Source organism: Pelodiscus sinensis, chromosome 21, assembly GCF_052426305.1.
Source record: "Pelodiscus sinensis isolate ZL-2025 chromosome 21, ASM5242630v1, whole genome shotgun sequence".
Classification (NCBI taxonomy): Eukaryota; Metazoa; Chordata; order Testudines; family Trionychidae; genus Pelodiscus; species Pelodiscus sinensis.
In genome coordinates, this window is record NC_143072.1 from 11,646,365 (window position 1) to 11,671,601 (window position 25,237).

General features: G+C 44.7%; 1 protein-coding gene across 2 annotated transcripts in view; it reads right to left on the reverse strand.

The window, feature by feature from the left end:
- The window catches only part of BAZ1B (bromodomain adjacent to zinc finger domain 1B), a 110,093-nt gene extending 85,681 nt beyond the window's left edge, over positions 1–24,412 (reverse strand). The window contains exons 1-3 of one of the 2 annotated variants that reach the window (XM_006119603.5): positions 23,948–24,411; positions 9,561–9,677; positions 2,031–2,175 (exon numbers count right to left, since the gene is read on the reverse strand). In XM_006119603.5, the coding sequence (XP_006119665.3) occupies positions 2,031–2,175; positions 9,561–9,677; positions 23,948–24,060 (375 nt within the window). In that variant the 5' untranslated portion in view covers positions 24,061–24,411. Of the gene's footprint in view, positions 1–2,030; positions 2,176–9,560; positions 9,678–23,947 lie in introns of both variants that reach the window. The other variant, XM_014571765.4, reaches the window with a different exon arrangement.
- Between the last annotated feature and the right edge of the window lie 825 nt (positions 24,413–25,237).

Below are 25,237 nucleotides of genomic sequence, written 5' to 3' on the forward strand. Positions count from 1 at the left end.
TTGTTTACATTTACGAGAGATAATACAGTCAGCTTCTTATTTATCTTATTAACAGACATTTGCATGGCATTTTTGTAGCCAACTTTGCAAGGTATTGACATGCCTGATATGCTAAACACTGTCCCTTTTTGCATCAGCCACCATTCCAGAGGACATGCTTCCATGCTTGAGGATGCTCTTTAAGAAATAATGCATTCAATTTGTGACTGAACTCCTTGGAGAGAATTGTATGCCTCCTGCTCGGTTTTACCCACATTCGGATATATATTTCATGTTATTCGTGTCCATATTTTTCATTTTAAGAATAGTTTTCCCTGCAGATTTTAACCAAATGCAAAGGAAGTACCGATGTGAAATTTCTAAAAATAGATACAGCTCTTGACCAGAGTTTAAGAATCTGAAGTGCCTTCCAAAATCTGAGAGGGACAAAACATGGAGCATGCTTTAGAAGTCTTAAGAGCAACACTGATGTAGAAACTACAGAACACAAGTCACCAAAAAAAGAAAATCAATCTTCTGCTGGTGACATCTGACACAGATGATAATAATTAACATACATTGGGCTGAACTGTTTTAGACAGTTATTGAGCAGAAGCACCATCATAGATGCACATGCTCTGGAATGGCATATGATTCTTTAGCACGTTTGTCATGTAAATACCCTGCAATGTTGGCTACAACAGTGCCAATGGAAAAAATGGTTACCCAATACCTGATTAATTTTCATGATGAAGAGACTGCATTACAATACTTGTAATGGGGAATTGAAAGATATTAGCTTTGGGTTTTTTTACATCTTTGTAATTAGGGATGCGTGTGTGTGTAAATGTTTAACCACTGAATTTTTCAGTGGCTATGGCCAACTCACAGTGAGTACTGGCTCCCGTTCTCTTCCCCTCCTCCCACTGATGCCTCTGCATCAGAGGCAGCAGCACAGTGGGCAAGTGGCTCCTGCAACCACCAGTTCCCGCGTGCTCCCCCCTCCCCCGCACTGCTGCCTCTGTGGGAGGCAACAGCATTGGGGAGGGGGAGGAGGCAGTTACATGGGAGCCTCTGATACAGCGCAGGGGGGTAGAAGGAGGGCTGCGTGTAACCAGGTTCAGCGATTAACCATGTACTCAGATACACATTAATATCCCTATTTATAATCACAAATATCAAGTGAGCACTGTACTTTTTGTATTGTGTTGTAATAGAAATCAATATTAATTTTTTTAATGGCTTGACAGCCCTAACGTGAACCTCTTCTCTTTTAGGTAGGATAAGTTTCCTTTGCCAAAGCCACTACTATCTACTGACAGCACCAAATTTAGATGGTTATTAAGACTGAAGAGGAAAAAGTGTGTACAGTAAAACTCCAATTGTCTGGCACTCCTGGTAGTCCAGCACCAACTAGAACCCAGAAGTGCTCCAGCCAGCCGGAGAATTGGAGCTGCCCAGAGGCGGCAAGAGGCAGGCAGCTGTTTAAGGAAGGAAGGCAGGCAGGCCAAGCAGGGGGGAGAGTGTTGGCGAGGAACGGCACGGCGAGGGGTGAACCCTCCACCGTGTTGCGGGGAGGCGGCGGAAGCCCCGTGCAGCCGGCTTGCAAGCAGGGAAACTCAGCTGCTGGCTTCTAAGTGGCAGTGGTGGAGAGGGGGTGAGAGGCAGGCAGCATTCCCCGCAGACCCCCCACACCTCCCCCTTAAACAGCTGCCTGCCTCTCGCCTCCTCTCTGCCACTGCTGCTTGCAAGCCGGCTGCGCAGGGCTTCCACCCTCTCCACGCAACACAGCAGAGGATTCGCCCCCTCCCCCCGCACCGTTCCCCACCGACCCTCCCACGCCGCCCCTCCCCCCCATGCAGTGCGGGTCCAAGCAGACCTGTCACAGCACCCCGCCGGAGTACCTCCTAATACTCGGGCATATCCAATAATCCGGCACTCCCTGGGTCCCAAGTGTGCCGGATTATCAGAAGTCTACTGTATTTTTACCTCTGTCCTGAGGATAGCAGCATTAAGCAGAAACATGGCAAATATCTGAAACTAAAGCTTACCTCAAAGTCACACTCCTCATCTATTGCATACTTGGTCATGATCTCTAGCCAGGCAGCGTCTACAAGCTTCTCCAAGGAGATTGTATTGTGATGGACCATTTCCAGTACCAGTTTCTCATACCAGATGGGAAATTCCTCCTTCAAACTGAACAAAGGATGTGAAAAGTTAATATCATCGAGCTCACAACATGAAATTAAACATGATCTGCCTATTCATCCTGCCGAGAGCATTCTGACACTGAATTAAATGCTTCAAGTTGACACCACATTAGAATGTATTATAATGCAAGCAATATGAGTGGGATTTATCACAAGACAAAAAAATATTCTCCATCCCTAGAGATTTTTAAGTCTCAGCTTGACAAAGCCCTGGCTGGGTTGATTTAGTTGGGATTGGTCCTGCCTAAGGTAGGGGGATGGACTTGATGACCTTCTGAGGTCTCCTCCAGCTCTATGGTTCTATGATTCCATGAAGGTCACCAATATTAATTTATTCCTGTATCCACTAGAGATGTTAAAATGCATGTAATTAGCTAATTCGCTAAATTTTAGTAGTTACATGCAGGGCAGCAGCCAGCCTCTCAGAAGCCGGTACGCACTGCTGCCTCTATTACATGTACAGGCAGTCCCCGGGTTACATGGATCCGACTTACATCGGATCCCTACTTACAGACAGGGTGAGGCAACCCCGCACTAGCTGCTTCCCCCCAGCAGACCAGGGAGACGCGAAGCTAGTCCCCCCCCCCCCCCCAGCAGACCAAGGAGACGAGGAGCGGCTTTTCTCAGCAGACACCTCAGCTTGAGAATAAAGGACTGAGGGAAGTGAGGTGTGGGAGAATAAAACTGAGCTCTGGAGAAATGTTTGGCTAGAGTTTCCCCTACAATATGTACCAGTTCCGACTTACATACAAATTCAACTTAAGAACAAACCTACAGTCCCTATCTTGTACGTAACCCGGGGACTGCCTGTACAACACGGAGCAGCAACCCACTCACCAGGAGCGGCGTGGCAAGTAGGAGCCAGCAGTGCACACCAGTTAGCTCCCTGGGAGCTGCGTGCAACCACTTAGGTTACCCATTTCAGTGGCTTCATTCTTACACCCCTAGTATCCACAAGAAATACAAAGCACATCTAGGCAACAATACCATGCTGGCAACGCTTAACTTGCCAGCATCTCTGTAGAAGTGTTCCCAACATACCAAATAAACTCTGCCTGTGTTACTGACTGAAGAACATTTGTACTGCAGGAATAACTAGAACCAATCTTTCTTCAAGTTATTTTGTATGATGTCCCGGGTAGATGTATAGTTTAGTTTATGTAACTCAGTTCTAAGACATATGAATAGACTTATGAATCTTTTCACCTTTAATTTTAAGATGTGTTTTCTCTTGAAGAGTATTGCAACTCCAACAAAGTTTAGCATTTTCTCCCATATTAAGTTTATACTCTATTAAAAGATGCTTGTATTTCTTATCATGCAGTAAGCAGGACAGAGTGAGGCTTACTTAAATTATTGTGCAATATTCCAGACAATGCAAATACATGTTCCGCCAACTGATGTATCAAATATTGTGGCATTTGATTTAGTTGTGTGAAGGATGTTAATTAAAAAAGGGGATCTCAATCTGTGTGTTATGCTCCCTCTGGGAGTCACAAAATTATGATGTAGGGGTGGCAAGTACCTGCCACCCAGCTAGCTATTAAGTCTGCTGTGAAAAGTGATAGAATCACAGAATACAACTGCAGTCCCCTGCCCTCATGGCAGGACCAAGCACCATCCAAGACAGGGTTGGGCAAAATCCAACCCAGGGGCTGGATCCGGCCCACAGAGCACCCTTCCGGGATCCTCAGGCACACCGCTGCGCGGTTTACAGCACAGTCTGAATGGCGCTCTATTCTGCAGGGTGGGGGAAGCTTTGTACAATCTCCCTCTTTATGTTCTCTCGGGTGCAGCCCTATTACCAGCAGATGGTCAGAAAGAAGAGAATGCCATTTGTAGGTATTTATACTAGATATGGACAACTTGCTGCTTGCACACGGACTCCGAGGATTGCCACTTCTTTACCCTGGAACTCCATTGCAGCCTTCGCTGAAATGATTCCCGTTCCATACGCAGAGCCAGGAAGACCAGCAGAACTGCAGCATCAAAATGTGTGGATAAGATGAAGGTGTAGAGAAAAAGGTTTTAAGTTTATTAGGCACTGAGCCTTTTGGGAAAAGAGGCACCTTTACAGGAAGGATGGACTCCACCTCAAGCAAAAAGGAACCTGATTGCTGGCATGTAAAATTAAAAAGGTTGCAGAGGATTTTTGAACTAAGCACTGGGGGAAAGCTGACAGGTGTGGAGGAGCACGCAGTTTGGGAGGAGACAACCCTTAGGGATGAATTTATTGAAGGGGACAGTATTTATATCCTAGCAAAGAGGATAGGAAAGAAGTTGCTAAAGTAAAGGCAAGGAAGTACTGAAGGACACTCATGTAAAAGATTCTCACTGAAATATAACCTATGAATGCAAGCAACTGAATCTTGACACACTGTGCAAATGGCTTGCAGACAAATTGCTAGAAGTCCAAATACTATGATGGGTGAGCTGGAGTTCCTGGCATCAGATGAGGATATTGATATAACAGGCAACATGGAAACTTGATGGAATGAGGCTAATCAGTTGGTGGGACAAAAGCAGATAGGAATGACAGAATAGGTCATGCTGGTATAGGAGTTGCACTATGTAAAATACAACAAAGTCAAATGAAATAATCTTAAATGAATCAAACTTCCATAGAATTGCCTATAAATTCCATGCCTGAATAATAACGGGGGAGCTGTGGAACTCCTTGCTAGAAAAGGTTGTGAAGAGTAGGACTTTAACAAGATTCAAGGAAGAACTAGATACATTCATGGAAGTTAGGTCCATCAATGGCTATGAGCCACGATGGGTAGGGATGGTGTCCCTAGCCTCTGTCAGAAGCTGGGAATGGGTGACGAGGGGGATTGCTTGTAAAGTCCCTCTTCTGTTCACTCCCTCTGGGGCATCTGGCATTGGCCACTGTGGGAAGACAGTATACTGGACTAGATGGACCGTTGGTCTGACCCAGTATAGCCATTCTTAGATTCTCCCTGCCCCCCGCCCAATCCTCAGTTCCTACTGGCCAGAAATAACCGACCATTAGGAACTGACCCTGGCCAATATCTCCGCTCCTATTGGCTGGAAATAACCAGCCAATAGGAGCTGAGAGATTGGCCTGGGGGATGTGAGCAGCGCAAATCTTTCCCCTCCCTCCCAGAGCTGAAAGCAGTTTCAACTGGGGTTGCAGCAGGCAGGAAGCCCAGCCTGCCTTAGGGGTACTGCAGGGCTGCTGGCTTAGGTAAGCACCTCGCAGCCAGAGCCTGGCTCTGGCACCCGTCCCTCATGCACCCCGACTCCATCCCCCAGGTCACCATCCAAACCCTTTGCATCCCACTACCCCAGGTCACAACTCCCTCCCAGACCCTGTACCCCCTCTTTCATCCCTTCTCCAGGCCAGAATCTTTTCCTGCATCCATATACCCTCTCCGATCCTGCACCCCATTCCCCTGACCCAGGTCACAACCACCACCTTTGCCTAAATTGCCTCTCAGATCTCACCCTCTCTCAAGCACCCCAGTCCCTTAACCCCATGTGCCCTTCTGCACCCAACCTCCACCCTAGACCCAGCACTTTCGCCATAGAAAAGTGCAGCCCTTGACCACTTTCCAAAATCTTGGGAGTGGCCCCCGCCAAAAAATATTGCCCACCCCGATCTAAGATCATCCCTGACAGATGCCTATGTAACTTGCTCTTAAGATTCCACAACCTCCCTAAGCAATTTATTCAAGTATTTAACCACCCTGATAGTTAGGGAGTTTTTCCTAATATCCAACCTAACCTTCCCTTGTTGCAATTTAAGCCCATTGCTTCTTCTCTTATCAGAGGATAAGGAAAACAAGTTTTCCTCCCTCCTCCTTGTAACACCATTTTAGGTAGCTGAAAATTACTTATGTCTAGGGATGTTAAATATTGGCTAATTGAATAGTTAAGCAACCTCACAAATTCTTGTCAGTCGACTATTCTATAGTCCTCGGGGGTGGGGCCAGCTGCCAGTGTACTCCAGCCCCATTCCAGAGGAGCCCCCTGCCACTGCATGCTGCTGCCTCTGTATCAGAGGCAGCAGCGTGGGGTGCCAGGTGGAAGCTGGTCTGCGAGGGGAGCCAATTTAAAAATCAGCTCCCCTTACGGGACCTGGCACGAGCTGGAACTGAGCTGGGCTACCAGCCAGCCCACCCACCTCCTAATACACTTTAAATGCAGAGCTGCAGCGGAAGTAGGTCCTGGACCAGGTGCGAGCTAGGACTGAGCAAGGCTGCCTGCCTGCAGGACTCCTAATACACTTCAAATGCAGAAATGCAACAGGGGTAGGTCCCAGACCCGTCACAAGCCAGGACTGAGCCAGGCTGCTGGCCATCCTGCTAAAACATTTACTGGCAAGGGCAGGGAGGGAAACGTGCATAGTCCAGGTGTGAGCTAGGACTGAGCCTCAACTTTGGAAGCCCTGGGGCCCATAATGATACTCACAGCACAATGCTGAGGGCTGCAATTTAAGCGTGGTTGCATATACATGCAAATAGCTTTTCATACTAAGGGGCATGAATAAAAAAATTAAGACAAGACTACACAACACAGGCCCCATTTAAGACAGTTCTGCTGATATTAATAAAATGCAATATTTACCTGATTTCCACTTTTAATGAGCAATGGCAGTCCAGGAATTTAACTATTAAAATGCATATCAAGAGAAAACCATTATATTGACTACTTTTTTGTTTTAGCTCCCATCTGCAGGCTGCAAACAGGCCAAGGGCCACATGTGGCCTGCAGGCTGTGTGTTGAGTAATCCTGGTGTAGTCTATAGCATTAACCTATAAGTTTTTACTTATCGGTTAATCGACTACACTATTACATCCCTAACCATGTCTCCTCTCAGTCTTCTCTTTTCCAAATGATGGTAACATGCATACAAATATCAGTTTAAAACTGGTTCCTCTTCCTAAAGAAAAGCAGATTTTTCAGTCTGAATTTTCATCATACATTCCTGTTTTAAAGAATGAATGGAAAGACCAAAATCAAATTTATTTAGTGACAGAAAAACTCCACTTCACCCAAGAAAAGTTGTCTTGTTTCTAGGATTTAAGTCTCAGAGGGATAGCGATGTTAGACTGTAACTTTAAAAACGAATAGTCCTTTGACACCTTAGGGTATATCTGGACTGCATTTTAAAATAATAAGCATGGCATCGAAATAATGGGCTTGCTATTCCAATGTCCAGGTAAACCTTGTTCCATGAAGATTAAGGGACTTGTCGGAATAGCAGTCTATTTCAAATAAACTCTATTTTGAGCAAGCACCAACGTGTAGATGCACCCTTAGGATAGGTCTACACTAGCCTCCTAGTTCGAGGTAGGTTGGCTAATGTAGGCGTTCGAACTTGCAAATGAAGCCCGGGATTTAAATATCCCGGGCTTCATTCGCATGTTCCCGGGCGGACGCCATTTTTAAATCCCCTTAGTTTGAACTGACTGCCCGCGGCTACACGCGGCAGTCAGAAGTTAATCCGAACTAAGTCCTTAGTTCGGATTAACTGTTACTCCTCCTGCAACTAAGGACTTAGTTAGGACTAACTTCTGACTGCCGCGTGTAGCCACGGGCAGTCAGTTCAAACTAAGGGGATTTAAAAATGGCGCCTACCCGGGAACATGCAAATGAAGCCCGGGATATTTAAATCCCAGGCTTCATTTCCAAGTTTAAATGCCTACATTTGCCACCTAGTTCGAACTAGGGGGCTAGTGTAGACATACCCTTAGAGACAAACAAAAATATATGTAGTATCATGAACTTTTGTGGGCAAAACCCACTTCTTCAGTTCATCAGGTTTTGCCCATGAAAGCTCACAATACTATATATATTTGTTAGTCTTTAAGGTGCCAAAAGAGTACTCATTTCTAAGATTTAAGATAGTTCTTCCTGACAGTCTGTGTTTTCAGTTATTTTAGGATTACTAAGCAGTTGATCCAGTCAGCCTTTATCATGAGGTCAATGTTTTAAGTTTTAAATCTGCAACTGCAAGAAATTTTTATTGTAAGTCTCACTCAACATGTAAACTAGTCTCTAAGAGACTTATTTCACTGGATGTCTATTGGTTTAGGAAAAAAAACTGTAGTTAACCGGAATTGAAACATTATCTCATTTATATAACTGAAAACATTCAGAAAAACAGGAGCAGTTTGAAGAATCACTGCATCAGATTAAGAAGTGAAGATGAGTAAGTGATCACTGACTCAGCTACTACAAGATTATGCAATTACAGAACCAGCAACATACATTTCCCTCATACTAAGAATATTAGCTGGGAAGAGATCAAAGAAAATAATTCTTCCATCTAAGGCTCCTGGCAACTTGGACTGTTGGGGAAGTTTTTAAAGAAATAAATTTAATTGGACAAGAAAAATGTTATAGGCAATTCCTCTCTAGGCCATTAACTGTCGCCTCTTATTCCAATCAAAACGATGAATTCCCTCTCCAGTAAACTCAGCAGAAGCAAACAGATTTAATCTACAAACACTAATAGATGGGAACAGACAGAGTCAGAGTGCCAAAAAGCCAAAGTTATCAGTATGTAAAACAGACAGATACACTCTTTCAGGTGTTGAACTTCCCTGATTTTCACTAGGTAAAACTGAAGAATAAGGTATTTCATTAGCAAAATGCAGGACAATGTAGCACTTTAAAGACTAACAAGATGGTTTATTAGATGATCGTATTTCATTAGGTCTCTCAAGGACTTGCACTTAGAAGGTTCCTTCATTAAGACAAGTATTATGTTGGCTACAAACCCAAGGCCATTATGTAATTGCATAATCTGTGACTGACAAGACAGGGTAGGCCAGTCGTTTGGGAAAACAGAGGTAGCTTATCAGAACTACCCTTGCAATACTGCAGTTCGTGTCAAGTGGAGGAGATCACCAATACCTTATTCCAAAATACTACTGAACATAATAGCACCGATTCACTGGTTGATACCTGAACAGATATGGAAAAAAGTTACTGCAACAGAGTTAGCTGGAATGTAGAACATCATTACGTGGAACCCAATAAAAATCACACTACCTCGCTCCTTTTGTTTTCTCTCTAACAATTAGTGAAATACGAGAAATTACAGAAAGATTCCCTCTTTGTGGAGGTAACTTTGAGATGTATGTCAAATGTTTTACTCCAAATTATCTTGTGAAAAGAACACAAAGTATCATTCTGTGCAAGTATCATTACAGTTTAATCTCCAATAGTGGGAGTATCAACCTTGGAGCCAAATTTCTTTCACCTACAAAGTCCCAAGGAACTAATCACTACCTGAAGAAACTCCTTGCTGTATGACTAGCAGCCACATATTCTAAAGTAGGTTCTCCTGTCCCCAAATTCCAAAGATAGATGCATACCAACTTTTGCACTGTTACTTACAGTTCAGCAACTTCCTGTTCCTCCTCCCAAGCTTCTTTGTGCGTCAGCTGGCTGCTTCCTGTACTTTTGCACGTCCATATTCGTTCGTTGTATCTGTCTAGCCGTGCTTCATACTCTCTGTAGGAGCATCAGCTCAGGAAAACAGAATTCAGGGAGCAGACAGCAAAACCAAAGTACTACATAGTCCTTCCAACTTGACAGTATGTAGACTAGGAGACAATATTATGCTAAGGTTTGGTTCTTCAATGCTGCAGCTTCTGTACATAACACTACTGTAAATTTTAAGTTAAATGGAATCGGTGTTCCCTCTGTGTTCCCTCAGGACTCTATACAGAGCTGACTGACTGGGCAGGGCTGATTAATCGTCTGTGAAGTTGTGCTGCCACCCATCTTAGAGGGAACACCGATTGAAAGCTGTGTTTGAAAAATAGCATAAAGAGCACCTAGACTAATGCTCAAAAACATGATTAACAGGACAGAGATTCTTACTCCATCCTCTACTTGTAAATTTCAGAATTAAAAACAGTTTATTAGACATTAACAATTATTGCACAGCAGGTCCCCTGAATCCCCAAAACAAGTAAGTTGTTAAGCTTGCAGTAGTGGCTCTTAGGACTGAAGCTCATGTTAAGTTCAGCTGAATGAACTTAACATGAGCTTCTTCATATATCAACACTATCCTATATAGCAGTTTTTGGGTCATTAAATACTGGGAATTAAGGTGGCATACAGAGGAGAGGCGAGGAAAAGTGTCTTTACCTTGGAAACAGTAGTAATAGAACATCAAGCATGGAAGGTAAAGCACACTTACAATACCATTAGCAACTATGGCCAGTTTGGCTGAGTAGTTTAAAAGCCTTTCTGTGAAGGATGTATTACCTTGATGCTCCCTTGGAAGGCAGTGCTATTTTCGTGCTAGAAATTACTTTATGATTTTATGCTGCCTATGTTTACATTTTTCAGTTAAACTAAATCTTGGACTACTCATGCCAGCATTACACTTTTCCAAAATCCAGTTAAAATGGAAAGACATACAACTATTAATCCTACTTTTTGTGGGTCCCCCTTCAAACTGTTCCAACTAGAGGAAAATAAACCACAAACTGCATCATGCACATGGCAAGTAACTACTGTACTGTGTTTGTACCCACACCAACAAATGTCATGCAAGAGACTTAACTGGGAATAGGTCATCTTTAGAGAAGGTTGCCTCTAGCCAAAGCATAACATAACATTCCCCTTTCCCAAAAAAGTGTGCTTTAACGATAAAACTTTAAAAAAGGTTTCTGTAATTTCCAATCTTTGCACAGAAGTGTTCACTATGCCCTGTTTTTCATTTTAAGTAGCTGTTTAATAAGTTAGATGGAATCACTAACTTTCAAGTTCCAGAAATTGATCTTTAGCTTCACAGATTACTCTGCATCAGGATTTACTGAACAAGTGATTTTCTTGATAGTGCATCAAGTAGGCAGATTGGCTAAGGTATTACTTTAACCAGCTCTCTAGAGAAGCTAAGCAGAGAGCGCTAAATATGAAGCTCTTACTTGTATTTACAGCCACTACCAACCATTTCAGCAATAAATTGAGAAACTGCAGTCATTGCACTAAAGCCCTATCTACAAGATTCTGACAAGAACAAATGGTGCGTAAATCCATTTCTCTGGAAACACAATCCCAAGCTTTCAGTGTGGACAGAATCCCAAACATGAAAGCAGCAGCTGTCCCAACTGTCTTTGGGAGTCATCCCCCATAGCTATGAACACTCCTCGTATGCACAGATAATATTTGAACACTGACTGTTCAGTTACAATAGTACATACATCTGTCAGAGAAAAGAGTGGGGGAACGTGCCCTTCTTTGTTAAATGTTTAACAATGTTCAACAAATGCTGACAACACATCTTTGATGTATAAAAATGATCAAATGTTTTCAAGACTGAAAGATTGTGTCCTGCATCTGTGGATGGGGGAAGAGAGATAAGGGTCTACCTTACACATACTGGGTCTTTGTTCTCTCTGGCCCTTAAGTCAGACTCAGCTCCTTCTGCTGGCAGTGTGACAGCCAGTAAATGATTTGACTTAGCTGGAACCAATAAATTTCTAACACTGTTTCCCACATATCCAAGCTCTCTGTACAAGTTTTCCTTGAATCATGAACAAGCATAAGCACAGTGTATAAAAATTCTATGCTTTTCTAGAACGGTTTTAAAGACAGCGGGTATAGCAACTCACCAGTCTACAATCCATGGCAGCCCAGCTCTGTCCCCAAAATGCAACTCAACTCCAACTATAGCTGGTCAGCACACATCAACACTGACCTCTGGCCACATTCTTAACTAGGGAACATGAGACTCTGCTTCCCAGCTCCTACAAAACAATGTTAGGAAGCCTACAGACTAGATGAGGGGTCGGCAACCTATGCCATAAGTGGCACGTGAACTAATTTTGAGTGGCACGCATGGCAGGAGCTCAGCTTTTCCCACCTCCGGGCAGTTTCTGGAGCCTTGCAGTCATCACATAGCTGCAGGCTGGAGAACCCGCTCTGGCTTCCTGCTGGAAGGGCAAGAGTGGGCAGCATGACCCCATGCCCCTGGGATTGCCCCTGCTTAACCTGGGCGTGCAGCTCCCAGAAGCTAAGGGGTTCACACACATACTCACTCTGCTCCCTGCTCCAGGAGGGGACAGGGCTGCAGCTGCTCTGCAGATCCGGGGCTGGATGGCTGGTCACAAACTGCTGCTGCCTCCCTAGAGTGCAGGGGCTCCAGCTGCAGTGCACTGCTCCCAGCGGGGTGTGAGCAAAGGCAGGGAGTCCCTTCCCCAGCATCCTGCTAAGCCTGACCGGGCTGCGAGCAGCCTCCAGCTCTGCCTGCCCCACCCCCAGAGCAGCAGCCGGCAGGTGAGGGGCAAGCCATTGCAAACGTTTGGGCCAAGCGGGGAAGTGACTGTCCCCCTCCCCCACATTGCCTCAACACTGTTCCAAGGGGGCTGCAAGTACCAGTGCTGCTGCCCTGCCGGTGTGCACACTGGGGGCGCAGGGATGTGACGGTAGAAGGAGGTGAGAAGCATGCAGAGGCAGGATGGGAGGGGGCAGCAGTTGCACTAAGTTGCAGGAGGAAAATGTGAGGGGAGATATAATTTTACTTTGCAGAAGCTACACTTTCCTTTACTCCACACTTCTTTGCCTCCCTCCCCAACTAGCTATTTGGCTGCATACTCACTCTCACTTTTTCCTGTGTTACTCCCCCTAAGGATGTTAAAATGCAGTTAATTGACTAGCCGATGCTCTTTTGAATTTCAAAGCCATGGAGCCTGGGGTCAGCAGGGGACGCCCCAGCTGACCCCAGGCTCCACATGGCACTTCCCTGGAGCCCGCTCCTGATTCTGGGAAGTGCCACAAGGAGCCTGGGATCAGCTGGGGAGTCCTCAGCTGACCCCAGGTTCTGGGGAAATGCCGCATAGAGCCCGGGACCAGCTGAGGACTCCCCAGCTGACCCCGGGCTCCACTGCTGCCCCTTTGAAACATGCAGCAGCTGTGTTTAAAGTGGCAGCGCCACACACCTGTGCAACACTGCCACTTTTAAGTACCCCTCCCGCCTTTTTGCTGCCTCTCTGAGGCAGCAAGGGGGGGGGGAGAGAATTGATTAGTCGACTAGTCAAAAGACTATCGGATAAGTAAATGCTTATTGGATAGTCGACTAGTCTTTAACAACCTTAACCCCCTCACCTCCCAAACTGCCTCTCGTACCCTCACCCCACATCTTCTCCTGCTGCCAAACTCCCATCCAGACCATGCTCTCCTTAGCCCCTCCTCCTGCCCAGATCCTGCATCCCTATCTAACTCACTGGCAGCCCTGTCCCGCACATTGAACCCCTCGTTTTTTCCCTCCACACCAGAACCTAAGGTGGCACACAAAATTCACTAACTTCAGAATCCCAGAAAAGTAAATCTGGCCTCTGGGAAGCCCTAGACCTCAGTCTTCCCTGTTCCTTACTCTCATCCCATGGGGCTGGAGTGCCAGAAGAGTGAGGTGTCTCAGTTGGGGGCCACCTCAGTAAGGGTTGGGGTTTTTTGGAGAGATTTTTTATTTTATTTTTCGCTTCTCACTTGTGTGGGCTCCAACTGATTTTTCTGTGGTTCAGAGGCCCCCCCAACCCAAAAGAGGTTCCCCACACCCGCCATACACAAACATTGGAACCTTTTGTGTTGGACATAAATAAATAATATTTTACTTTATTTAAAATGAAATTTGATAAACTAACATGAAAAAGTTAAAGCGCTTAATGTTTAATAATTTAAATTAAACCCTTCTACCTACTGGTAGCTGGTTCAGAAAACATGGTCACCGTGCCCAGCCTGCCCTGTCCTCTCCTCCCCCATCATGCATATCCATAAATAGGAGTCAATTAAATCTAGGCATGCCACTTCTGAAAGGTTGCCAAACCCTGGACTAGATAGCATTTTGATTTTCACAGGCTAAACACAGAAAATCAGGATGATGCTACTACAGAGATTACTATATGTTAAATCATTAAAGTGTGCAACTTCTACTTAGTTCTTTCCATTCAAATTGGAAAGAGATCCAACTTCTCTAATTTCAAGCCACCTGACAGGTGGGACTCAGGACTGTGTCACAACCAAATAGTTTCTCCACCAAATGCACTAAATGGTGACTAGTTGAAATTTCCATGGGCCTTGAAGTTGTATTAATAAAAATATTCCAGATCAGCAACTGAAAAAATAGCTATGGATAACGTGCAAGTTATAAGCACCATAGACAATATCACACATTCAGTTAAGACACTAAGAACACCCAGGTGGTAAAAACTGGAAGATTAAGTTGTATTAAAGAATCTTTTAAAAGAATGATTAATCTAAAAATCACACACAACACAGGCTAAAGCAGCTACACAGCTTATTGCTTGTTGGGAAGTGAGTAATATCCCTACAAGTAGTATCAACCAGGCAACAGTTTAAGAATTATCTTCGAATTACTTCCATTTATATTAACCACCAAGGAATCTCTTACCATGAAGATGGTTGATGTACTTACAACAAATTGATTCTTAGACTAGTAACACCTTCATATTTGTAGTAACTACAGTGTTTACTATCAAACATGCTTTTACTTTCTGCCTTGGCTTTAAAAATAATTTGCCACAAGGCTGACAAAGTTCCTATAAATAAGTCACTTCAGTATGGTGTGGTACTGTTTTGGTGTTGTCAATCTATTTTCCATCTGTATTTTAACTTTCTGGACACCCACATGCAAAGTTCTGAAAACTTGTCCCTTGTTCATCTGCAAAGCATTTCCCTTTTGTGAAATCTTGCTCTCTAACATTTTCTGTGCTATGGCAAAGTAGGAGATACTGAACTTTTTTGAATCCAGCTTGCTGCCTAACACTTACTAAACAAAAGGGGGCAAATAAGTCATAACAGCAAGCTTTATTTGGGGGGGAATACACTGCTTTTCAACAAGTGACATTGTCTATGGGCAGGCTACCTTCAATTTCAGCATTCCCTCCCTCACTCCCTGCTCCAGTCTCAAACTGTGCATTTTGCACAGTGCATACCAACTGCTGTGTATAAATACCTCTAAAAAAGTAACAACCCTACGCATCTGGAAGAGGCCACTTGGACCACGCAAAAGGCTAAGTTTGTCTTTTTGACAGGATATCAGATACTTGAATGAGGAAAACATGTATTGCAGACTACACTGTTTCCCGCGTGTATGCTGCATAAAGCCAAGAGATTTAAAGTAAATGTTTCTTGATTAAACCCATTAGCCAACCTGTGCAGAAGAGTATTTCACATTTGGCCCTGTGTTTCATCCCACTTCTCTCTCCAGAGCCACGCAATTAAGGCTCATTCCAAATCACAGACCAGAAGCCTAAAGCTCCATCTATCATGCAATGGACTCTACAGGGTGTTTTTCCTCCAAAAATGCTTGCACAGCTATGCACAGCTGCAAATAAGCACTAACCCCAAATCAGCCTTCAAGCTTTACTGATCAGCCCATCCCTCCACCCACTCTCTCTAGATACTTCCTGTGTCCCTGCCCACATGGAACTTGAGCTCAGCACTGTTTGCCACCCTTCATGTTTTCCTGTAAAGAGCCTTTTAAGGTAAGTCTGACCTATAGTTAATCCTACAACAAATGCCAAAGAATTTCACTTTCCATCATGTTGGTAAGTTCAGTAGGAGAACCTACATAACACAGAAGAAAGCACTGAAGGTTGAGTCTTCCCTTGGCAAAATGGCATGTGTTCTAAAGTAGGGATGTTAAATTTCGAATGACTAATCGAATAATCCAGGGGTAGCCAACCGATTACAAATGAAGAGCCAAAATAATGGTGGATACCACACAAAGAGCCGAGGGGGGGGGAGGGGAGAAGGCCCCAGCCGCTGGTGCCCTTTTAAAGCAGAGCAGGCATTGCCATTTTGAAGGCGACCATTTTGAACTCTGCATGGGACATCGCGACTCTGGCTCTGGCTCTTTCAGACAGAAACACACTGCCCCTTTCTGAGCCTTGAGTGCAGGGGCAGGAGCCACAATTTTTTCTTTGAAGAGCCGCATGCAGCTCACAAGCTGTGAGTTGGCCACCCCTGGAATAGTCAATGCAAATTGCATTGACTATTTGATTAGTCAATAAGGGTGCCTCTGCCTTTGAAGTGTAGCAACAGTCCCAGGGCTGTTGCTACACTTCAAAGGCAAAAGCGCTGCAGGGAGCACAGGGCAGCCCCCCACTGGCCCCCTGCTCTCTGCAGCATTTCAAAGTGACAGCACCACATGGAGCCTGGCATCAGGCTCCTCGCAGCATTTCAAAGCAGCAACACCCCGTGGAACCTGGGATCAGCCGGGGACTCCCCCCGCTAAGCCCAGGCTCCATTGCTGCACTGCCGCTGTGAAATGCCGTGGGGAGCCCAGCGTCAGGCGCCACACAACATTTCAAAGAAGCAGCACCACACAGAGCTGCCGCTTTCAAACACTATGTGCAGCCTGGGGACTCCCCAGCTGGCCCTGGGCCGCACACAGCTTTTCAAAGCAGCAGTGCCGCATGGAGCCCAGGGTCTAGCCCCGTGCTCCATGTGGTGCTGCCAATTTGAAGCACCCCCTTCCTCCTCTTTCTGACAGATAGCCATGGAGGGAAACGACTAGTCGATTAGTGTGTTGACGATCTGATAAACAATTTGGATAGTCAACACACTAGACGACTATTCAATAAGCAAGTAATTGCTTATCAGATAGTCGACTACTCAACTAGTCGCTCACAGCCCCATTGTAAAGGCCTAAATGTCTTGGAGTCTGACTGCCTAGAAAACAGCTTTAGAATGAAGACCCAGAGACTCTTCACCTTGCCACTCCCTTTGCCCCTCTCACACATTCATATTATGAGCAATGAATACCATAAATGTGTGCTACAGGCAGACCATAAAAATTTACTAAAACTATCTTTCTGATATGCATCCTCCTAGTCATCTCTTTACAATCAACAGGTTCATTTTCATTACTTTTGCTCTCATCTTTGCCTTGCCTACCTCATGCATGCAAGTAAAATGCCCAAAGATATGGAAGACCTCAATTAGAGTCTCTTCCAGTAGTTCCATAATGTAAGCTTGCAATAAGGCTTCTGGTTTTAGGTTGAGCATATAAATACCACACAGCCCACAATGATAAAAAAGTTGAGAACCACCAATATAATGATGCATCTTCCCAGAGCAGTGCACACAAGTGTTTATAGGATTGCTAAAATGCACTAATGTGTTGCACATTAATTGGTCTGTGTACACCATGGTGGTGTGCACTAAAGGTTCCCTAGTGTGCTGCTTTAGCATGGTATTGTTTCAATCAGCATTACTTTAAAGTGCAATAGGAAGCATTTCAAAGAAATGACACTGTGCAGTACGAGTAATGTATATTACTCCTTACAAATAAGCATGACGAAAAAGCCCTGAGAAAACCTTGATTTGAGTATCTACTCAAAACCTGCTAAAAATAACACCCAGAAATTAACAAACCCTGAAGAACAGAAGCCCTAACTCACTAGCATTTTGACATTATAAATGTGCCAATAATTAGGGTTTCCATTACTTCCCTGAAGGGGAAATACAACATAGTAACAGGTTACAACACTGTTCTTCCTGATACTTGGCAAAGCATTCCCCCTTATTTTCACATCACTATACCTAGTTATGCCCTCTGTACTATGATTGGTTAGATCACAGAGGTCTACTTGGGGTTGTCCCCTGGTGTCCTGATCATACCATTGACACCTGCAGTCCTGCCCTCTCGGGTTCCCCACCACCCTGTCCTGCTGGGCCAGATCCTTTGGTCTCTCCAAGGCAAGACCAGAGTTGAGGTAACCGCTCCCCTGCAGAGTGACTCAAGCACCAACTCAGGGGACGGCTCAGCCGTAAGGGCTCAGCATCTAGTAAACCAACCCCCAAAAGGGACCAAATCTTACGCCATGTAAAAGATTTACACAGAGAAAGCTCATACAATCCGTCCCCTTTATCGAAGGATAAGAGATATGCATAGTAGGGATGTGAATGACTAGTCACTCCCCCCCTCCACCTCTATCAGAGAGGCAGCAAGGAGGGGAAAAAAAGAAGAGGGGTGCTTCAAAGCAGCAGCACTGCGTGGAACCTGGGGTTTGCCACTTTGAAATGCCACAGGGAGCACGGGGCCAGTGGGGGACTGCTTGAGTCCCCTGCTGGTCCCATGCTCCCCACAGCACTTTTGCCTTTGGGGCTGTTGCTACACTTCAAAGGCAGAGGCGCCCTTGACTAATTGAATAGTCGATGCAAATTGCATCGACTATTTGATTAGTCAATTAATCTAAATTTAACATCCCTAATGCACAGTGGTTGCTCTCCCCCCACTAACAGTTTCACTAGGCATAACAAAAGTGTTATTATTAAACATAAAAGTGGGGTTGCAAGTGAAAACAGACCAAGGTACAAAGCTTCAAGGAGTAGCTGAGTTACTGTGTACAGGATAAACTTAAAAAAAAAAAAACAAGTAGTCTGGTAGCACTTTAAAGACTAACAAAACATGTAGATGGTATCATGAGCTTTCGTGAGCACAGCCCACATCTTCAGATGACCAAGGTAAGTTAACTTAAAAACAAACAAAAAATGCCAGCTAGTCCTAATCCACTAAGGAACTTGTTACTTGCAAATCCTTACCCTACCGTGGTGAGGAACCTTTTCTGGGTCAGGGGCCTCTGACCCACAGAAAAATTAGTTGGGCGCCACACTAAAGTGAGAACAAAAAACAAACACAAAAAAACACCCATAAAAACCCACCACCAACCTCACTGACATGGATCTTGACTGAGAGGCAGACACTCCCCATATTCCCTATGCACACCAGAACCTACGGGGACCTGGGCTAATTGATTTTGTGGGCCCTGGCATGGGGCCAATAATGAGGGGTTCATTGTGTGGGAAGGGGGCTGCCAGAAAGTGGGCTTCAGACTGGGGGATCTGGAGGCTGGTAGAAAGCAGGAGTGAGCTGGGGTTGGGAAGCCTGGGCAGCAGGTAGGGTGCAGGAACGGAGAGGGGTGCAACAGTGCACTGGGAGTGGGGGGGAGAATGCAGGGCTGGAGCGGGTCAGATTTGGTTCATAGGTCTTAGGTTCCCTATCCTAAGTGGTCCTAAACATCTTTCACAAGCTAAGCATCCTCCTAGGCTAGCTTGGGCATGATTCTTCCTCCAGATCAATCTTAGATGTTTCCAGCAGGCATTTTAGATGGCAAGAAGGGAGGGTCCTGGCATTGAGTGGAAAAGTATCAGAGACAAAATGAGTTTCAGCATCAGGTGGCCTGGCCACATTAGGGATGTAAAGGGTTAACCGGTTACCCAGTAAGTGGCTGGAGCATCCCCACCCTGCCTACAGGAGCCCATTAACTGGTTAAACTGTTTAACTTTTAAAATAAGATTTTACATCCCTAGGCCACACATCTAAGACCAAGTGATAGAAATGTAGCCGTGTTAGCCTGGGGTAGTTGAAGCAAAATGCAGGACAATGTAGCACTTTAAAGACTAACAAGATGGTTTATTAGATGATGAGCTTTCGTGGGCCAGACCCACTTCCTCAGATCAAATAGTGGAAGAAAGTAGTCACAGCCATATATACCAAGGGATACAATAAAAAAAAATGAACAAATATGAAAAGGACAAATCACATTGCAGAACAGAAGGGGGATGCGGGGGGCGGGGGAGGGGGAGGAAGGAAGGTAAGTGTCTGTGAATTGATGATATTAAAGGTAGGGAGAGTGGGATGTTTGTGAGTTAATGGTATTACAGGTGATAATTGGGGAAACTGTCTTGGTAATGGGTGAGATAGTTCAAATTCTTGTTAAGTCCTTGTTGGCAAGTGTCGAATTTTAACATGAATGACAGTTCAGAGGATTCCCTTTCAAGTGCAGATGTAAAAGACCACCAACTACAGTTTGGACTTTCACAAAGAACAAAACATTCATAGGTCATTTGCTTGATCACCAAGGCTGCATCTTCACTGCAAATTCTTCCAGCAGAAAATATGCTAATGAGGGACTCATTAGCATAAGTCACAATCTTATTAGCATATTATCTGCTGTTTCTTTTAGCACAAGGAGTTTTTGCACAAAAAGAAGCAGCGTGTTGGGGTTTTTTTTTTTGCGGAAAACCCCCGTTTTGAGCACACAAAAAAAACCCACCATCCACACTGCTTCTTTTTGCGCAAAAACTCCTTGTGCAAAAAGAAACAGCAGAAAATATGCTAAGGAGATCATGACTTATGCTTAGGAGAGCATGAGTCCCTCATTAGCATATTTTCTGCCGGAAGAACTTGCCATGAAAACAAAGCCCAACACATTAAGTTTCCAGAGCATCAGTAATGACCTTCATTAACACATTTAGAATTATGAAAAGAGCCACCCTTCATATTTCCAACTTCACATACAAGTATGAAACATGCACAAAAATAGGATATATATATATTCAGCAGATTGCAGGGTTAAAATTAATAAATTACATGAAGTATTTTGTCTCAAGAGTCTCCGAGTTATTCAATTAATAAGCCATATAACACTGACACTAAACAATTTCTCTTTTTCCTTGGCAATTCTACCTTTCAAAAACTTGCATACACCTTACATCCTCTTACTCACTAATTAATCAGCCAAGTGGATAAAAATACGATTAAAAATTGTATTTAAAACAGACATTTTGGTATTTAAATTTACCACAGGCTTTTTTTTAATTAGACTGATCTGAAATTATGACAACCAATGTACAGGTGTAAATATAACACTAAAATAATTTAAATTAAATACACATATACTAATATTTACTTTCAACAACTTAAAGTCAAATCAGTGGTGGAAGCCATTGGCTAAGCACCCGGAACCAGAGTTTTTTCCAAGTGCTAAGCCAGCTTTTGATAGTAGGAGCTAGTTCTGCAGGTGCAGAGAATATTTTCTTCACTGCAATTTATTCAATTAGTTCAATAAAAATTAAAAATCAATAGGAAGCTGAATTAGCACACTTCCCAAACAGGAATGAAAACTAAGTGTAAGAGTGAGATCTACTAGTTCTAAAAACTGAAGGGCATGCTGACAAGAAACTAAGTTTAGTTTATTAACTGCAAATATCTCCTTTGCTTAATAAATCAGTTTTGAATTTAAAACATGTTGAAAAATTTCTATGTATCCAACATATTTAATGTAATTTTTTTAAATGTAAAAAGCCTTTACGTTTTAAATATTGTTGATGTTTGTTACTTTATTTTTACACTTTTTTAAAATGCCAAATATCTGAATACATGCACATTATGCTATAGAACTGCTTAAATAAATGTGTATTTAGTATAGATTTGGTATAGCCTCCTCGCAAAACGGAAGGAGGAAATTTAGTGCAAAGACCATATTTAATTGCAAATCAATGTTTGCATAGTAATCAACTAACAAAAAGCAACTTTTCTTTAGGAAAACAAGTACAAATGCAAAACAATTAAAATGTAGTGGTTTAAATCAAGGTCTACTACTTGCTGATTTAAAAAAATTATTAAAATCAGTGATATAAAAATCAATATTGAAATTGTAATCTTCATTAAAGCCTCCAAGCTCTATTCTTATGGCTTTTGAGCTCCTTTCAAGGTCATATACCATAACATCTACATGTTTTGTTAGTCTATAAAGTGCTACCAGACCATTTGTTGTTTTTTAAGTTTATCCTGTACAGACTAACTCAGCTACCCCCTGCAGCTTCTGAACATCTAAGATTAGCCACATGAACTGTAGATTAGTCAGTTTTAAATTATTTTAAATTAATGCTTTGAGTTAAGTAAGACTCTATAACATCATTTCATTATACTCAGTGTATTAGTAATACTTGTCTCAATCTCAGACTTATACTTCCCTCTCAAAGACTACAGAATCCTTCCTCTCCGTATAACATGGCTGCAATTCACAGCAAAGTAATAGAAACTTTCTAATGCAAGTTCTAGAGCCCCTTTGTCTCACATGCTGCCAAAAATCTCTCAAGTGCACTCTAGATCTTTATACATTTCCTCCACAATTTAAGTTCTCCTTGCAGTTTCCAGCCCATTGTTGTACAGAGGAAAGATCAGTCTCCAGGGACAGTAGTATATAGTTAAAGCCTATTTAAAAATAAAAAATACACCTGTCTACATAGATATGCAAGTCCTCCACACAGAGCTGCTGGTTCATCTCCTATGATGGAGATTTCATGTGCCTACCACTCACTTCCCACTCTTCCTCCCTCCAAGAAGTGGTGAAGAATGATTATTACACTTTGAACTTGTATCCTATTTTTTATACAGAAGGATCCCAGAAGGCTTGAAACTGTACAGAGAAAGAATCCACTGCAGACAAGCAACATGTTGTATGTTTCTCAATTTCTCCCACAACAGCTGTACTTTCCACAACACCACTTATGCAAGAAACACATTTTCTAACTAAGTCTGTCCTTTAAGTCCCTCCCCAAGACCCATTTCTGCTCCAATTATTAGAGTAAAATGAAGCCTACTGACAACTATTACATAGGGCCAGTTGAGGCTTCTGTTTTTAATCTCATTAATACTTATACTATGACACCCAAATCCTAATATCTGCATACAGACCCAGCCTTATGTGTTCTTATTGTCTGCCCCATTCTCTTGCTATACTCTATTTTGCCATGTCTTACCTTAGGATATAGATGTCAAGCAGGGACCAACCTTCTACTCTAGCTCTGATCCCACACTTCAGCCAGGCCTATACGGATACAACAACTTTGCTTAAGGTGTGAAAAATCCACACCACCTAAGCAACATAGTTATACCAACCTAACTCCTGGGGCAGATGTTATGTCAGTGGAAGAGCTTCCCCTGTCAACATAGCTACTGGTGCTCATGGAGGCAGATTAACTATGCTAATGGAAGAATCTCTCCCATCAGTTTAGGAGCATTTTTATTTAAAGCACCAATGTAGCATTTTAAGTGTAGATCGCCCCTTATGTGCAAGGAGAACAAATAGTCAAGGATTAAAATGGGTTAAGTCTAATGGTTGTCTGTGCTCATGAAGAGTTGTAATTGCAATTTCCCACAATGCAGGTTATCACTGACACAGCTATTCACAAACATAACATGCAACATCTTAGGGCCTAAGCTTGGGCAAGACTAGTCTTCTTAACCATTTCAAATGTTTATGCAGCAAGCATATATGCTAGATATTCTTTTTAAAATCTTATCCTTTGTCAAATAAACCCTTACACTGGGATTTTCTCCTCCCCCCTCCCCCCCCCATCCTTTCATTTTACAAAGTTAAGAATCATAAAATACATATCTAATTTTACAAAAATATCCTGGGACACAAATAGCTTCTCTCAATCCTCTGCATTTCAGACTAACCGTAAGAACCTGAAACAGTCCGTTATCTGATCAGTTTTTGGAGCCTGAAGCCCTGTTTCCTGACACACCATTGCACAGCCTATGGACTATGGCAAGTGACATTACAAAGCGCGCACACACACGTGTTGGGAGTAGCCGTCTCCTGGAAAGCAGCACGGGAACCTGAACGGGACTAGAACAAACAGAAATTGGGTCGGTGCGAGGCTGGACCGAAGGGCGACGCAGCCAGGCGGCATGAACCTGCGATGCGATCAATTCCGGAGGCAGAGCCCCCCCTCCCGAGCCCCGAGCCAGCGCTGCTCTCGCCGCCCGATGTGCCAAACGCGCGGGCTCCACGGACAGGGCCAGCGCCGGGTCTCGGAGCCGCTGCACCGGCGCAGCGAGCCCAGGGGCAGGGGCGGGCGCTACAGCAGCTCAGGGGCGCGGAGACACGCGGACGCGGCTAGCACTCGGGGCAGCCGACACCCCCTCGGGCCCGCGGGCCGGCGGATACTCGCGGGTGCGGAAGGCCTCCTGCGTGTGAGGAACGATGAACCTCTCGCCCGCCTCCCCAGGCGGCAGCGGCTTAGCCAGCGGGAAGGGCTTGCGGCCCAGTAGCGGCGCCATGACGGGGAGCGGAGCGGCCCCGGCCGGGCCTGGAAACTCCCCACAACGGCCCCGGCGGCGGTGGGACCCGGGCGGGAGGATTGAAAAATGGCGGGAGATTCCCCTCCCCCTCTGCCGAGCGGGCGGCCGGCAGAAGCGCTGAGCGCGCACCCTAACCTGTTAGTACCGCCAGGCCGGCCCTTCCCGCCTACGGCATAGTTGGATTGGTCGCGGTCTAAGTCGGGGCACCCAAGTGGATACATGGCACGCCTGTCTAGTCATCTAGCTCCACCCACCTGACGGACAAGTTAGGCTGCAGAGCGCGCAGGGTGAAAGGTCACCTTATGTAAGCGGAGGGGAGCGCGACTCCATTTTGTGGCCCCCGTTATTTGCCCCGCCTTGTTCTCGCACTAGCCAATGGGAGCACGCCCCCTCTAAATCATCCGGGTATTACGGAGAGGCCGCGCGCCCGGCTTTGTCTCCTCGAATGATGCCCGCATTCCCCCCCCTCTTAAAAGGGTAGCGCCGGCCTGGCGGCTGAAATGGGCCCCACCTCGGACCCGGGCCAGCCTGTCCCTCGCCAGTCCCCTGCGCCCCGCTGGCTCATGGTTTCCAAGCAGCAGCCGGAGGATTCGGGAGACTCGTGTCTCGCCGGGGGCTGCAGAGAGCTTCTGCCCCCTCCAGCTCGCGCCTCTGCCATGATCTGGTTCAGGCTGCGTCTACACCTACAGTGACAAGGGGAGGGAGTTCTCGTGTCCGCAGGATTGAACCATCTCCAGCGAGCGACGGGAGCTCTGCTGACTGGAAACCCATCGTAGGCTGACAGATGTGCGCACACTAGTGCTTTTGTCTGAAACTTATGGAACCGTGGGGCTGGTTTTCACACTTCTGACCAACAAAAGTATTACTGTGGACATAGCCTTACTTGGAAGGCAAAGGACAATGTTTTCTCCACTTGCACAGGCACATAAACCATTCCGTTGTTTCAAATGATGACTGGATTAATGCTTGTCTCCTATCTCAGAAACAGAGTCTACGTCTAGACTGGCTTGATTTTCCACAAATACTTTTAACGGAAAAGTTTTTCGTTAAAAGCATTTGCGGAAAAGAGCGTCTAGATTGGCACGGACGCTTTTCCATGGGCGGGCCTGCGCATGCACCCTGCGCCCGGGGGTGGCACCGCACACCAGGGCCCAGG